Source organism: Salvia miltiorrhiza, chromosome 6, assembly GCF_028751815.1.
Source record: "Salvia miltiorrhiza cultivar Shanhuang (shh) chromosome 6, IMPLAD_Smil_shh, whole genome shotgun sequence".
Taxonomy (NCBI): Eukaryota; Viridiplantae; Streptophyta; class Magnoliopsida; order Lamiales; family Lamiaceae; genus Salvia; species Salvia miltiorrhiza.
Genome location: NC_080392.1, coordinates 11,885,310 through 11,898,423, shown reverse-complemented (window position 1 = coordinate 11,898,423; position 13,114 = coordinate 11,885,310). Strand labels below are relative to the sequence as shown.

Here is a 13,114-nt window from a genome sequence, read left to right as displayed (position 1 = left end):
ACCGCCACTTTATTATCGATTTCTGTTTTGGTTTTAGGATTTTGTATATGTTGTTGCCACATAGATATTTGTTTTTTTTTTGTTAAGTATAATAATGCTGCAAATTCCAAGTGTATTTAAAATTCCACCTGATAAATTTCTGGCATTCCACATCATCTTCCGGCCGCTTGAAATTTTTTTACGGGACACAATTAAAAAAATGTTGATAGGTTAGGTACCAATTAGATATTATCAAAAAGTTGGGACATAATTGATAATTCGGCCAAACGATGGGACATAAAGTGACATTTCCCCTATATATATATATATATATAGGGGAGGGCTAGAATAAAAACACTCTTAAGTGTATAAAATATAAATGATTTTCAGCCCTTAGATCATCAAGATTTACAGTTGATTCGTAACCCTGTTGGATGAATTCGTGGTCCTGAGTTCGAATCTCAAATGTAACAAAAATTTATTTTTCGTAATTCGTAACTCTGTTGGATAAATTCATACGTGTTCTTCATAAAATTCGTACATTAAGAAACGTTTATATTTATACACTTAAGAGTGTTTTTATTCTAGCCCACCCCTATATATTTAATAAAGTATATAAAAAATCAAGATTTTATTTTAATATTTAAATTAATTGTGTACAACTAATCAAATTGTGGCACATGTACAATCTTTTATGTAAAGTGGAAAGAGACCACAAGGTCTCATTTGGGTTGGAGACCAGACCAAGGCCGGTTGAATTTTATAATTGAAGACCAATATGTTTTTTTTTTTTTAATTCATAATATCCTAGCTGTTTGGTCGACCTTCTTGATTTGGGTCGTTGTTATTGCTAGTCTAAGATAGGTATGGGTCGAGTTCCGCAAGTTCATGGCCATTCGCGGCTCACTAGAGTTCCGGCCGCGGCCTCGACAACCAGGGTTGCTAGTGGTCAACTACAGCCTCTTCAACCCATGTCGTCGCTCTCCGCCATGATCGTCAACAAATACAAGTAGATGCGGCATGTATGAATGACACCAATAATTAGGGGCTACTAGGGCTGTAAATTCGGGTTGCGGGTATCGGGTATACCCTCACCCTCCCCGATACCCGCAAAATTGAAGAAGAGGGTCGGGTGCGGGTATCAAATTCTTAAAAATCGCGGGTAGAGGGTACCCTCGGGTATACCTGCGGGTACCCGCATACCCGCAATACAATATGTAAAGATTAAAATTAAATAATTTTATTTAGGAATTTTAGGAATTAACCCCCAAAAACTCCAAGCCCTAGTTTCGTCTCTCTCTCTCTCTCTCTCTCTCTCTCTCTCTCATCTGATCTCTCTGCCTCCTGCGGCCTCTCGACTCTCTCCAGTCTCCCCTCTCGACTCCGTCTCCGGCGCCGTTGCCCAGCGCCGGCCCGTCGCCGCCCACCCTCGCTGCTGTTGGACTGATTTAGCGTTTGAACTTGAATTTCGATCGTTATACAATCTATTAACATTCATCTTAATGATTATTCCAAAAAAGAACATTCATCTTATTGATCAATTATGAATTTCATCAAATCGGGTCTGGTCACGCCCCTCAAATCGGGTCTAGTCAAAACTCGTCTAATCCGTACATTCAGTCTCACAATCCCTAAATACCTCAATCCTAGAGGAGGTAAGGTGTCTTGTGCAATAATAAAAGAGGAAGCATGATGAGAGCCTGGGCTTCCCAGGAAACAATCATCTGTAGATCAATGTTTATTCAATAAAATCCCTGAAAACAGAGTGTCGAAGAGTCATAGTTTCACATATGGAAGTTTTGGGGAAAAGAATAGGCACCCACTTGTTTTCACAAATGCATCCATTATCGGCTCAACCTCTTTTATAGGATTCAACATTTGCAGCAGCTAGCCTCGTCAAACTCGATCATCCCTCACCTTCGAATTCACCGTCAGCAACGTCGGCGAATTGATGATCAGAAAGACGAGCGATTCCTATATATATCATCCAAACATTTTGAACAAAAAATAAAGCTCATGGAATTTACAGTGAAATGCCTTAATTATTTTGTCCTAGATTTGACCATGTGTCATGAATCATGATGAATATTACATAGTCAATATTCAAACTAATACAACTCCATTAGAAAATAAAGAAATGGCTGAATAGTCAGTGCTACTACTTCTAGTCGGTTTGAATTTTAGAGGTTGTCCATTATATATTCATATTTGTCTGCAAAATACAACAATATGTGTCTAGTTAAATTCGTATGCGTTTCTACTATTTCAACAATCTCCAAATTCCTCACCTCATTTCCAGGTTAGTACAAACTCTATTTTATATTTATTCCTACTTCTTTGAATTTAAATCTTGCGCTCATCTTCAATCTCCAATTTTTTTTTAGTTTCTCAAGTATGCGTTTCCCTTTCTTCAATAATTCTGCTCCCGCTCGATATTTTTTGGTTCCTATGTTTTTGGTTTCAGTTTTTGAAAGTCAAATGATTTATTCGATGTACTTTCAAAATAAAATAAAAAATAAAACTGTTTATTTTAAAGTAATGTTTATCGATCTTATTATATATTTCCTCCGTCCACATAAATAAGTTCTAGGAGGTCGACACGGATTTTAAGAAAAAATAATTATGTATATATAAATATGTGGAATATTGAGGATTATAGTCAATGAGATTATTTTTAAAATAAATTAAAATAAGTGCTTGTAAACGAATGTAAATAACAAATTAGAATATATTTTCGTGGACGAAGATAGCATATAAATGATAATTTTGCCGGTTTGTTCCCTGTATGAAATTGCTCTCTGGTTCTATTCGTGAATAATTTAATAATGTAAAAGCAAAAGAAATATGGGAGTTTCGAAATTCTAAGATGTCTTTACTAGTATATAGGGGTGGTAATCGGTCCGATTCGATTAACCGAAACCAATTAACCATGAAATAGGTAACCGAATTAACCGATTTAATGATAATCCAACTTCCACTGTCCTAAACAAGAATCCAGCAACTGCATGCAAGTTTCAATTTAGAAAATTCTGCAAGTAATTAATTGGTTTCTACTTTAATGAAACAAGGATAAAAGGAGAAAGAAAAATAAAAAATTGTACTAGAACATCCTAGCTACTGCAGAGAAAACTAGAGATAATATTCTAGTGACATTCACTTCACCCATGTAAAGGTGAGAGGTTGAAAATCAAGTTATGGAATGGGTTCGAGTAGAAATCACCTTTTCCTTAACATAGCTAATCATAGTGGAATCTATAGTTATCACAAAAAAAAAACCCTCATATATAAAAAGTTGTATTATTTGTGATATGCTAGAGTTTGACGAGGGATTCAATTGCTGCAAGATAATTATAAGTAGTTTTTACACCAATTATGAATGTGGGCTAATATTCAACATATAATTCAATTTTGGTGCCGCAATAAATCAAGATTCATCCAAATTATATTTAGGTTAGACCTAGGAAAGGTAAATTAAATTTTTTAAATAAAATATTATAATATAATAAATATATGTATTAATTATTATTTAATTGGTTAATTAATCAGTTATTCAATTTAACCGATCGGTTATCGGTTAAACCGAATAACCGGTATATTTAAAACTTAATAACTGATAACCGGACTAAACTGGCCAATTTCGGTTATCGATTAACCGATTAACCGAAATTCCGATTTGGTTACGGTTATAACCGAATAACCGGAACCGAATTACCACTCCTACTAGTATATATACTATTTAATATTCATAAGACATATAGTTGAATATTTTTATGTTTGTTATTAGAATTTTCTTAATATTATCCTTTTAAAATTAGTTTAATAGTATAAATTTGAGAAAAAAGGTGGTAAGCGACTGTTGTTGGGCTAGGGCGCTGAACGTGTTTTCAAAGTTTGATTTTCTTTATTTTTTTTATTTTCGTAATCTTGATTTTTTTAAAAAAAAAAATTGGTTTTAAACCGGTATAATATGATTTAACTAACATTGATTTCATAATAAATGTAAGACACCATATTAAAGAAATCTATAGTTAAAAGTCATTTTTATATCATCATACTTTTTCTAAATAGAAATCTATAGTAAAAAGTCGTTTTTTTATCATCATACTTTTATTAAATAGAAATTGGTTGTATTATATAATCGGTTTTCAAACTACGAAATTGATTTTAAGCAAAAATTGATTTTTTATTTTAATTTTTTTTGCAATAATTTCTATTACAATTTTTGTTGTAGTGAAGGCTTTTGGACTACTCCATCTTAAGTACTCCTCCGTCCCAATAAAAGTAGTGATTTTTTTTCGGCACGAAAATTAAGAAAGTGATAATTAAGCTTTAATCATGTATGGTCCACTTTTTTAATGACTTTATTAGTGATTTAATTACAACTACTTTTTGTAACATCCTTTTCCATCATTTAATATTTCTAAATTTAATTTAATTTAAACTTATACTATTTTATTTATTTAAATTAATTATCAAAAGTAAAAGCTCTTAATTAATGATTTAGTCCAGTTTCAAAACTTCCAGTGCAGATATCCTAAAATAAGATGAAAAAAGACTACCATAATATGTACTCCATGTATATATAATGTTGAAAACTTTGCATGTATGCCGCCATAGACATTTGACAAAGAGGTTTAATTTGGTATACCTCTTTATGAGTTCATTATTCCAACTTATAATAATATAGATAAATATATGAGTCTATCAGATTCACAACGATGAGCAGCAGCAGCAGCAGCGTCAAGAAACTCATCCAAATCGACATTACCTCCGACAGCGTGTGCCCCTGGTGCTATGTGGGGAAGAAGAATCTAGACAAAGCTATTGCTTCCTCAAATCATAAATACTCTTTTCAGGTTTCAAAATTCTGGTCATAAATAAAAACACACCAAAATTGAGGTCATAAACTAATTTTAAGCTCATACGTATGCAGTTGAAATGGCATCCTTACTTGCTGGACCCTTCTGCGCCAAAGGAAGGCGTTCCTAAGAAGGAAGTTTTCGAGAAGAAGTTCGGCCCTCGAGCCGAGCAAATAACAGCTCGAATGAGAGAGGTTAAGTTCCACTTCTGCTCCTTTGTTACTTGCTTTAGTCATCATTTACTTATAATTAAATAGAGCTGTTTTCTTGATTATGTAGGTTTTTGAGGGTGTTGGCTTGGATTATGACATGTCTGGACTTACGTAAGCTGATTTACATTTGCTATAACTTTTAAGTTTCAGAGCTTCAGTTGTAATCTCATTCTCGTACATGCAATTGCAGGGGAAGTAGTGTGGAGAGCCATAGGTTAATCTACTTTGCTGGAAAGCAAGGCCAAGATAAGCAGCACAAACTTGTTCAAGAGCTATTCCATGGTTACTTAACACAAGGGAAATACATAGGTGACAGGTGAGGTGACATTATTTTTATGTTATTTTCACTCTAATTCATGATTATATTATTATGGAATATTGTTGATGTGATGATAATTTCTCATATTTTTCCACCATGGAGAGTATGTGATAGAAAAAGGTGAGGATCACTGAAATGTGATAAATTTGCAATCAAAGAAAACGCATCTTTATTGCTTTGGAGGCCATTTCGTGGCAAGACGCCGTTGTTTCTTATTGAACTGACTAGATACTCTCTTATATAGGGATGTATAATAGTATAAAGTATGATCATGTAAAATGAAGAAATTGAAGTTGTCAGACTAAATTGCATTGTGTGTTTGCAAATGAAGGGATTTTCTTGTTGAAAGTGCTAACAAAGCTGGAGTGGAAGGAGCAGAGGAGTTTCTTGCAAATCCGAGCAATGGGCTGAAGGAGGTAAATTTTCCAGCTGCGGAAGAATTCTCTTGTTAGTTCATGCATTTTCCAACTTGCTTTGGTTTTTTTTTTTGTTTAGATTAATGAGGAACTGAAGAAGTATCAATCCAATATTAATGGAGTCCCTCATTATGTGGTAAGTCCTGCTTCAAATATGTAATAACCTAATAATGCATTTTATTTTCCAGTTAGTGTTAAATAACATAAACATATTGTGACAGATTAATGGGAAGCAGCAGTTGAGTGGAGGGCAGCCTCCTGAGGTCTTCCTAAGAGCATTTCAGACTGCTGCTAGCGATTAGCGTCTGGTTTACAGTTGGAGGCGTATTATGTGTTTGTTGTTGTATTAAAAAAGTTTCATCTGTTAATTAGTGTATGAGTTGTAATAAAGGAGGAATATGTCGCCTTCTGTTGTTGTCGCCCTTCATTTATAAGACTATCTTCATCAATGATTTTTTTATAATTCATATTGGTAGAAGATATACAAAGATTAACGGTGCGTTCTCATTGGTTGTAAAATTATCATGGAAAAATGGGGGATAACCAAATTCTCACCTTTTAAATCCTTCTTTTATTTTCCCCCATTTCCTTCTTGATCCTTACTCATCCTCATTTTCACAACAAAGGAGGGACAATATTATCACATCATTTTTGGAGGGATAATATTATCACTCCTTTATAGTGAAAATGAGGAATGAGTAATGATCAAGTAGGAAATGAGGGAAAAGATTGGAAGAATTTAAAGGAAATTTTTTTATTTATTCCTCATTTTTCCATGATAAATTTACAATTAAAGAGAACGGATCCTAAGAAAAAAAAAAAAAAAAAGGACAAAGCAATAATTCATAGGATATACAAAGGTTAAAGAAAGGAGAAAGCAAAAATGAAAATAGTTTATCAAGAGATCACGACTTCGGTCGGCCATCCAATCTAAGCCATCAAATAATAATCGACTCATTTGTTGACAAATGACCACATGAGATCCTTTGTCCCACTATTTTGTGTGTACTATCATGTGTCACTCTTAATTTATTATAATTTTAAATTATATTTTCTTCAATTTTAATTTATTATGCTTTAATATTATAAAAAGATAATTAACAAGGGTTCATTCATCTAATTAGGGTTTATAATTATTTTTTTTATATTTATTTGAATTAATAATTAATTATTTGGGTTCATTAATTCAAAGTTAGGGTATATAATTTTTTAAAATTTCAATTTTCAGTGATAAATATTAATTAGAGTTCATAATATAATAATATTTTTTATTTTTATAAAAAATAATTATAAAATAAATAAATTAAGAGTGATACATGGTGGTACACACAAAATAGTGGGACAGAGGATCCCCCATCTGATGACCACATGTATGTGGAATAATTGCCCTATAGATGAAGCTAGTTTCAATTCGAGGGAAAATATTGGTTTCGACGCCAGGGAGAATGTGTTCGCTAATTTCTTAACACACTGCAAGTGCACGAGTGCAATTGTGTACAGTAGCAAGCAAGGTCATATTCCACGTAGACTAATTAAAATCAATTCCTATCCTAGACTATAATCCTCTATCTGGAAAATCAAAATGAAGAGTTTTTTATTTTAAAACTAAGTAAATAAAAAAGCAGGAAAGAAATAAATCAAGCTGAGAAATATAGAGAAACAGATACGAGATTCAGTGTACCACACTTGATGTCTCATTTTCGATTTTATTTATTTTATTATACTATATTTTTTCTTCATTTTCAATTTGGTATATTTTTAGTTTAATTTTATGATTATTAACTAGAATTTATTCCATCAATTAGGGTATTTTATTAGCTAATAATATGTTGATAAATTCAAAGTCATTGTATATACTTTTTAAAAAATTTAATTTTTTGAAATAAAAATTAAATATAATTTATAGTATTAATAAATTCCCCCTCAATAAAAAAATAATAATAAATTTTATTTTTAAATACTTTTAAAATAATATGGGACAGTGAATCTCATCCCAAGTATTTTAGGTAGATTTGAAATGCATAATATTAGAATTCATATAAAAGTTTCTTTATAAATAAAGCTTAATATTGTTATAATTTGACAAACAAACAAACTGATTCTCTATTTTCCCATATATTTTTCTCGCAAAATTTTCTCTCACATATTTTGTATCATTTGCAATTATGTATTTAAAATATAAAATAATTTTTACAAACCTTTCAAGTATAACAACAAAAAATTAGATAATATAATTTAAAGGTGAAAAATGTCATTAATGGAGTATATATAGTCCTTTTCAAAAGAAATAAATATATTTTATTATTTAAACGATTGGGTAGGATTGGGAATGGAGATAGTCAATCAATTTGAAATTCATTTTGTACACACACCCTACTGAAATATGTGCTGCTGGATTTGCTCTATTCCGTCTCTCTCTTTCATGAGATTTGCAGACAAATACACAAACACAAATATGTTACTCCAAGATAATCCAAATAGCAAATATGTGCTCCAATTGAATAGGGATTTCCCCAACAAATGAAAATGGCAGCTGTGAAAAATACAAGCACGGTAACACAAGTATCTGCAAGAACATGATGGATGTACTACTAAATTGTTGTGCTGAACACCATCAGCATATATATATAGAGAGAGAGGCATCACACATTTCTGGCTACACATCAGCATATATACAATGATTTTACACTTTTTTGAGGTTCAGCTGTATTCTTCTGTGTTGTAGGTGGTAGGTTTCATCCACGACCAGTTACTTCAGGTCGTCTCATCGAATGCCATCACCTACCAATCCAAACAAGTAATGTTATATTCAGCTAGTTGCAGGCTCTTGTTACACATCAGCGCTCATGTTACATGATGACGAGGGGGAGATGAAGTTGTCCGGAGACCAATATCACAATTTTGAAGAATTTTAGACAGGGAACGATTCTTATCTTACATGCAAAATACATAAAACCGGGATGGGATGGAGTGAGAATCATCCATTTGGTGAGAACTAACAACATTTGCACAAACACAAAATCTAGGAACAAAAGATGGTCAGAATGAACAAATAAATGTAACACATGCAAAAGATTGACAATCAACTAATGAAGGTTGTGTATGTGTGTTTAGTTCTCGCTTAAAAAGGCCATTCTCACCTCATCTAAAAACCCATAAAACCTATATATGTGCCTATATATATAAAACCTCAAAATTTTCTATTTACAGTGAAATTCAAATCAGATAGCCACAAAACCAAGAACACCAATGTCCAGATATCATGTGGTATATTTAAGAGGGTATTTACCTTCAGTGATGGATTGGATTTACAATAAATAGGATTGAGCATTTGAATGATTACAAATCCAAGTATCCAACAAGCTCAATTTTGTTTGATACATCAAAGTATATGGTGGATTCGACTATATTATTTTTATCTATACAGGCTACCACTCAAAGCAAACATACACAATAAGCTTTATCGGATTATGTTGGTCTCACTACGGGCAAAGTTGGCTGAACCGACTGAAGCAATTCGTAATTCACAACCCGCAGACAAGCAAAAAATCTCTCCAATTTTTCTTTCCAGAACTCCACAATTATGGATTTAGTATAGATCTCCCTTATATGTAAATCTTTTCTAACTCTTGTCTACTCCGCCCCTCACCCCCCAACCAAGAACTTCACATCCAGAACCATCAAGGGACAATATCATGTTTAACAAAATGGTCACAATAAAGCCAGAAATTTAGAAAACAAAGGAAATACTTCATAAAACAACCCTCTTCGTTCGATCAAAATGAAGATCTAAGAACAATACTTCGGGCATTCTTCATGCATTTGGAATTTATGATAATTATCCAGCTAGAAGCCTTGGGAAAAAATGAGTTACAACCAATGATACTGGAATTTTTCTTAATCAATGACACTCTTAACTTAACCAAAGAAAAATATGGCCAAAAAAAGAAAAACAGTATGTTGCAGCTTTTAATTAGGAAAACTTTACTTGGGCCCTAAACTGACATTCATACCACATAAAACATGCAGGCCCCCTTTACACATTTGAAAGAATATTGCTAGCAGTACAACCTTACAGTCCTTCCCAACACAGGCAAATACAAATGCATAAAAGGCATAGTTAGTGATCATTCTTATAAATGAAAACCATATGTTATGTACAGAAATATTAAAACAGCCAAGAAAATGAATAATGCCAACACCAACTGACTGTTAAGAGAAATAAAATGGAAAGATCAGGCATTACCTTGCCACAGACTGGGCAGTTATCACTTCTTTCCATCCATTCATATATACAACCAAGATGGAAATGGTGAGAACATTGTGTAAGTATCTTTGGATTTTCCTTAGTATATTCTGCAAGAAAAAGATGGCTTAGAATGTAGATTTATGGTATCTTAAATCATGCGACCAATTTTTTTAACAATACAATACTCATGCACTCAGGCCAGCAAAGAAAGAACGTCCGAGAATCAGAGTGGAATTCGAGATCTAAAAGAGGACTACTTTTTTTGTTGTTGCAGTTATGGTAGATCGAGTCAAGTATGCATGTTTTACAAAATAAGTCACGGAAAAATCAAATATTTTGCAGAGGGATTATATGTAAAAATGATTATACCATTACAATAGATCACCATACAGAAAGATGGAACTGTCCTGAAACACAGGTGAACTGACTCAGTTCGACAACACCTAATAAAGTTTTTATATCTCAATGGCGCAGAAACAATCGATTTAAAGATAATGGAAGGAAACGATATTACCTTCAAGGCATGTAGGGCAGACATCTTCATCTTCTGATGAAGTATAAATATGAGCAAATCCTATTGCTGGTTTGGCTGTTGAGAGTTTTAGTGATGATTTTGAATTATACTCTTTCGACGCTTCTTCACATGTAAATTCATTCCATTTGCTTTTGGTACTCACAGATTCAGATTCTTCATCAACTTCGCTTGATCGCAGCGGTTCAGTTTCCTCATGTGCATGGCTTGACCCTTTCTCCCTTCGAGAGACCAGGCCATCACGCTGCAAGCGAAAATATCTTGGATCTGCGTCATAAGGCAGAGGTCTTGGAGGAGGGCGAAACATATCAGGTAGAGAGTTATCAATCGATGCTGAAGAACTCAAAGAAGCTGTCCCCTGAGAGGACGATGGTAAGGCACGTTCTTCTCCTCTGTGAAACAGTGATGCATACTGCAGAATCCAATAATAGGTATTCAATACTCAAATAGTGATGTATTAACCATTTTTGAAGCAAATCTATAAACATACAAGCAATATTAGCAGCCAAACCCAAAATGTTTATATTATGTTGATATGAAGTTTCAAAATTCCAAAAGACAAAAAATCCAATTTGAAAATCCATCTTCCTTACCTCTGTTTCTCTTTCTGGGCTCATAAGAATTATTGATTACATTCATAAAGAAGCAAGTTTGATAATACACAACATTAGGAGTTGCAGTAGCATAACTAGTCCAATGAATAAAGCATCATTGATTATGTAAGCAACTCTAATGAGAGACCAAAGTTTCAAGAAAATCATTGGTAGTTTAACAAAGCAAGCAAGTTAGCAACATTGAACTAGAAACACATACCAGATACAAGAAATTCTGAACGAAGCAATGGAGGCATATACAGTTCCTATAAATCGAGTTGTTCGGGTTAGCAAAATCTTCCCAGTCATCCCTTAAGCAGCAACAAGCAGCACCCATGATCACAGTGTTAATCAATCAACAAAATTCCTTTCACAAACCAGATGCAGTCACAGAATCATCAAGACCTCATATCATAATCTTAATGAGAGAGGATCCCAAGCTCGCAGAAGCTTAGCTAACTTCGCGAACCAGCAGCCTCCCTCCACCACACACAAAAAATCCAAATGCCTCAGTTATACAAAATCAAAATGTGTATTTTCACCTGCAAGAACATAGGAAAAACTCAAAACTACCAGAACTTAAAGATAAACGGCATCAGTTTTCCTTATCATGCGAACAAACAGGCCCAACACACACGCACACACACGCACATATGTATAGCAAGAATCAAGATGAGCTGAATTGTGAACAAGAATTGTTTTTCTGGATTCAAGCTCCAGTTTATGTAATAATATACCACTCAAACAAAAAGGCAGAATTGAAACATCAAAATTCAGAAAGTTGAGTAATCAGACAATAGCAAGAATCAAGATGAACTCAATTGTGGAAAAGAATTGCCTTTCCTGGATGATCAAGCTTTAGTTTAAGTAACAGTGTAACATTTAAAACAAAAAAGCAAAATTGAAACATCAAAATTTCAAAAAGTAAGTAGCGGTCATGAACAGTCCTTAACTCTCTACTTTCTTCAAAATCAAGCAAAGGTAAACAAAAACACTTGAAGCCCAAAACAATCCTCAATTGATTCCTTCAACCCAGAAAAACCAGTACAGATTATACGTTACGACTAATCCCAATATATAATTTTTCTTCGAAAAGAAAAAAGACTAAAAGAAAAAGAGAGTTCTAACGCAAGTGTAAAAGAGCATCAAAGATGTCAAAAGAAATACCAATCCGAACTCCAAAGGAGATGATTACTCTGGCGAGAGAGAGAAGCCGAGAAATCCGAGGCGTTATGATTCTCCGAAATTGTATTATTGTACAAATTTGATCTATTTTTTTAATGCATCTATCCAAAATTTCCTCTATTTTTTTATGTGGAAAAAAAAAGGAGATAAAATGTGAATGAAGCGCGTTAATGAAAGACCACGCTTTACCGCGGTGGTGGGTGAAGTAGAATAGTCATATTCATTGCATTTATCTATCGTCATCTACTGCGTTTATTTATTAGCATCAATAATTCATTAATTAATGATATTAAATTGTGCCACTAGTATTAAACTAGTACATTTTTTTCTTTTGGTTCTAACTTCTAACGTAAAATGAGAGAAATTTAATTACGAGACTTAAAAAGATGTATATATGAAATGTTCAAAATTTGAGATTTTTTATGACAATGTGCAGTAAGGTGGTTTAATTTATAAATGTGAGGTTGTGTTTGAGATCTTTATAAAAACATTATTAGTGTTACATTGTAAAAAGGTTGCCGTTATACAAATTAAATTAAATAGACACGAAGAGAGGAATTATTTGTACACGGCCAAAATCTCATGTTCCACTTTCATTAAGTTTATACAGATATGAACCTGTCATTTTTTTAATTTTAAAGTATGGTTTAACCATTTTGTTTTGCTAGCTACTTGTATAGGAATATGAATTTAACAAATGTGGCTTATTTATTTTGTGGGGTTTACAATATATTGCATATAAATATAGATTTATTCAATGCACATCAAAA

General features: G+C 33.0%; 2 protein-coding genes across 3 annotated transcripts; one reads left to right on the top strand and one right to left on the bottom strand.

Moving 5' to 3' along the window:
- The first annotated feature begins 2,123 nt into the window (after positions 1-2,123).
- Positions 2,124-6,252, top strand: LOC130988687 (uncharacterized). The gene is made up of 8 exons (XM_057912600.1): positions 2,124-2,278; positions 4,688-4,835; positions 4,913-5,032; positions 5,118-5,161; positions 5,241-5,366; positions 5,701-5,785; positions 5,865-5,921; positions 6,007-6,252. The coding sequence occupies exons 1-8, from the start codon at positions 2,229-2,231 to the stop codon at positions 6,085-6,087; spliced, it is 711 nt and encodes a 236-aa protein (XP_057768583.1). The 5' UTR covers positions 2,124-2,228; the 3' UTR covers positions 6,088-6,252.
- Positions 6,253-8,254: 2,002 nt separating this feature from the next.
- On the bottom strand, positions 8,255-12,571 carry LOC130988686 (E3 ubiquitin-protein ligase At3g02290-like). 2 transcript variants are annotated; one of them, XM_057912599.1, is made up of 5 exons: positions 12,327-12,571; positions 11,380-11,701; positions 10,549-10,978; positions 10,032-10,141; positions 8,255-8,566 (listed from the first exon to the last, which is right to left on the bottom strand). In XM_057912599.1, the coding sequence occupies exons 2-5, from the start codon at positions 11,494-11,496 to the stop codon at positions 8,540-8,542; spliced, it is 684 nt and encodes a 227-aa protein (XP_057768582.1). In that variant the 5' UTR covers positions 11,497-11,701; positions 12,327-12,571; the 3' UTR covers positions 8,255-8,539. The 2 variants fall into 2 exon arrangements, with proteins under 2 accessions (XP_057768582.1, XP_057768581.1); XM_057912598.1 differs by having other exon boundaries at positions 8,255-10,141; positions 12,327-12,569.
- Between the last annotated feature and the right edge of the window lie 543 nt (positions 12,572-13,114).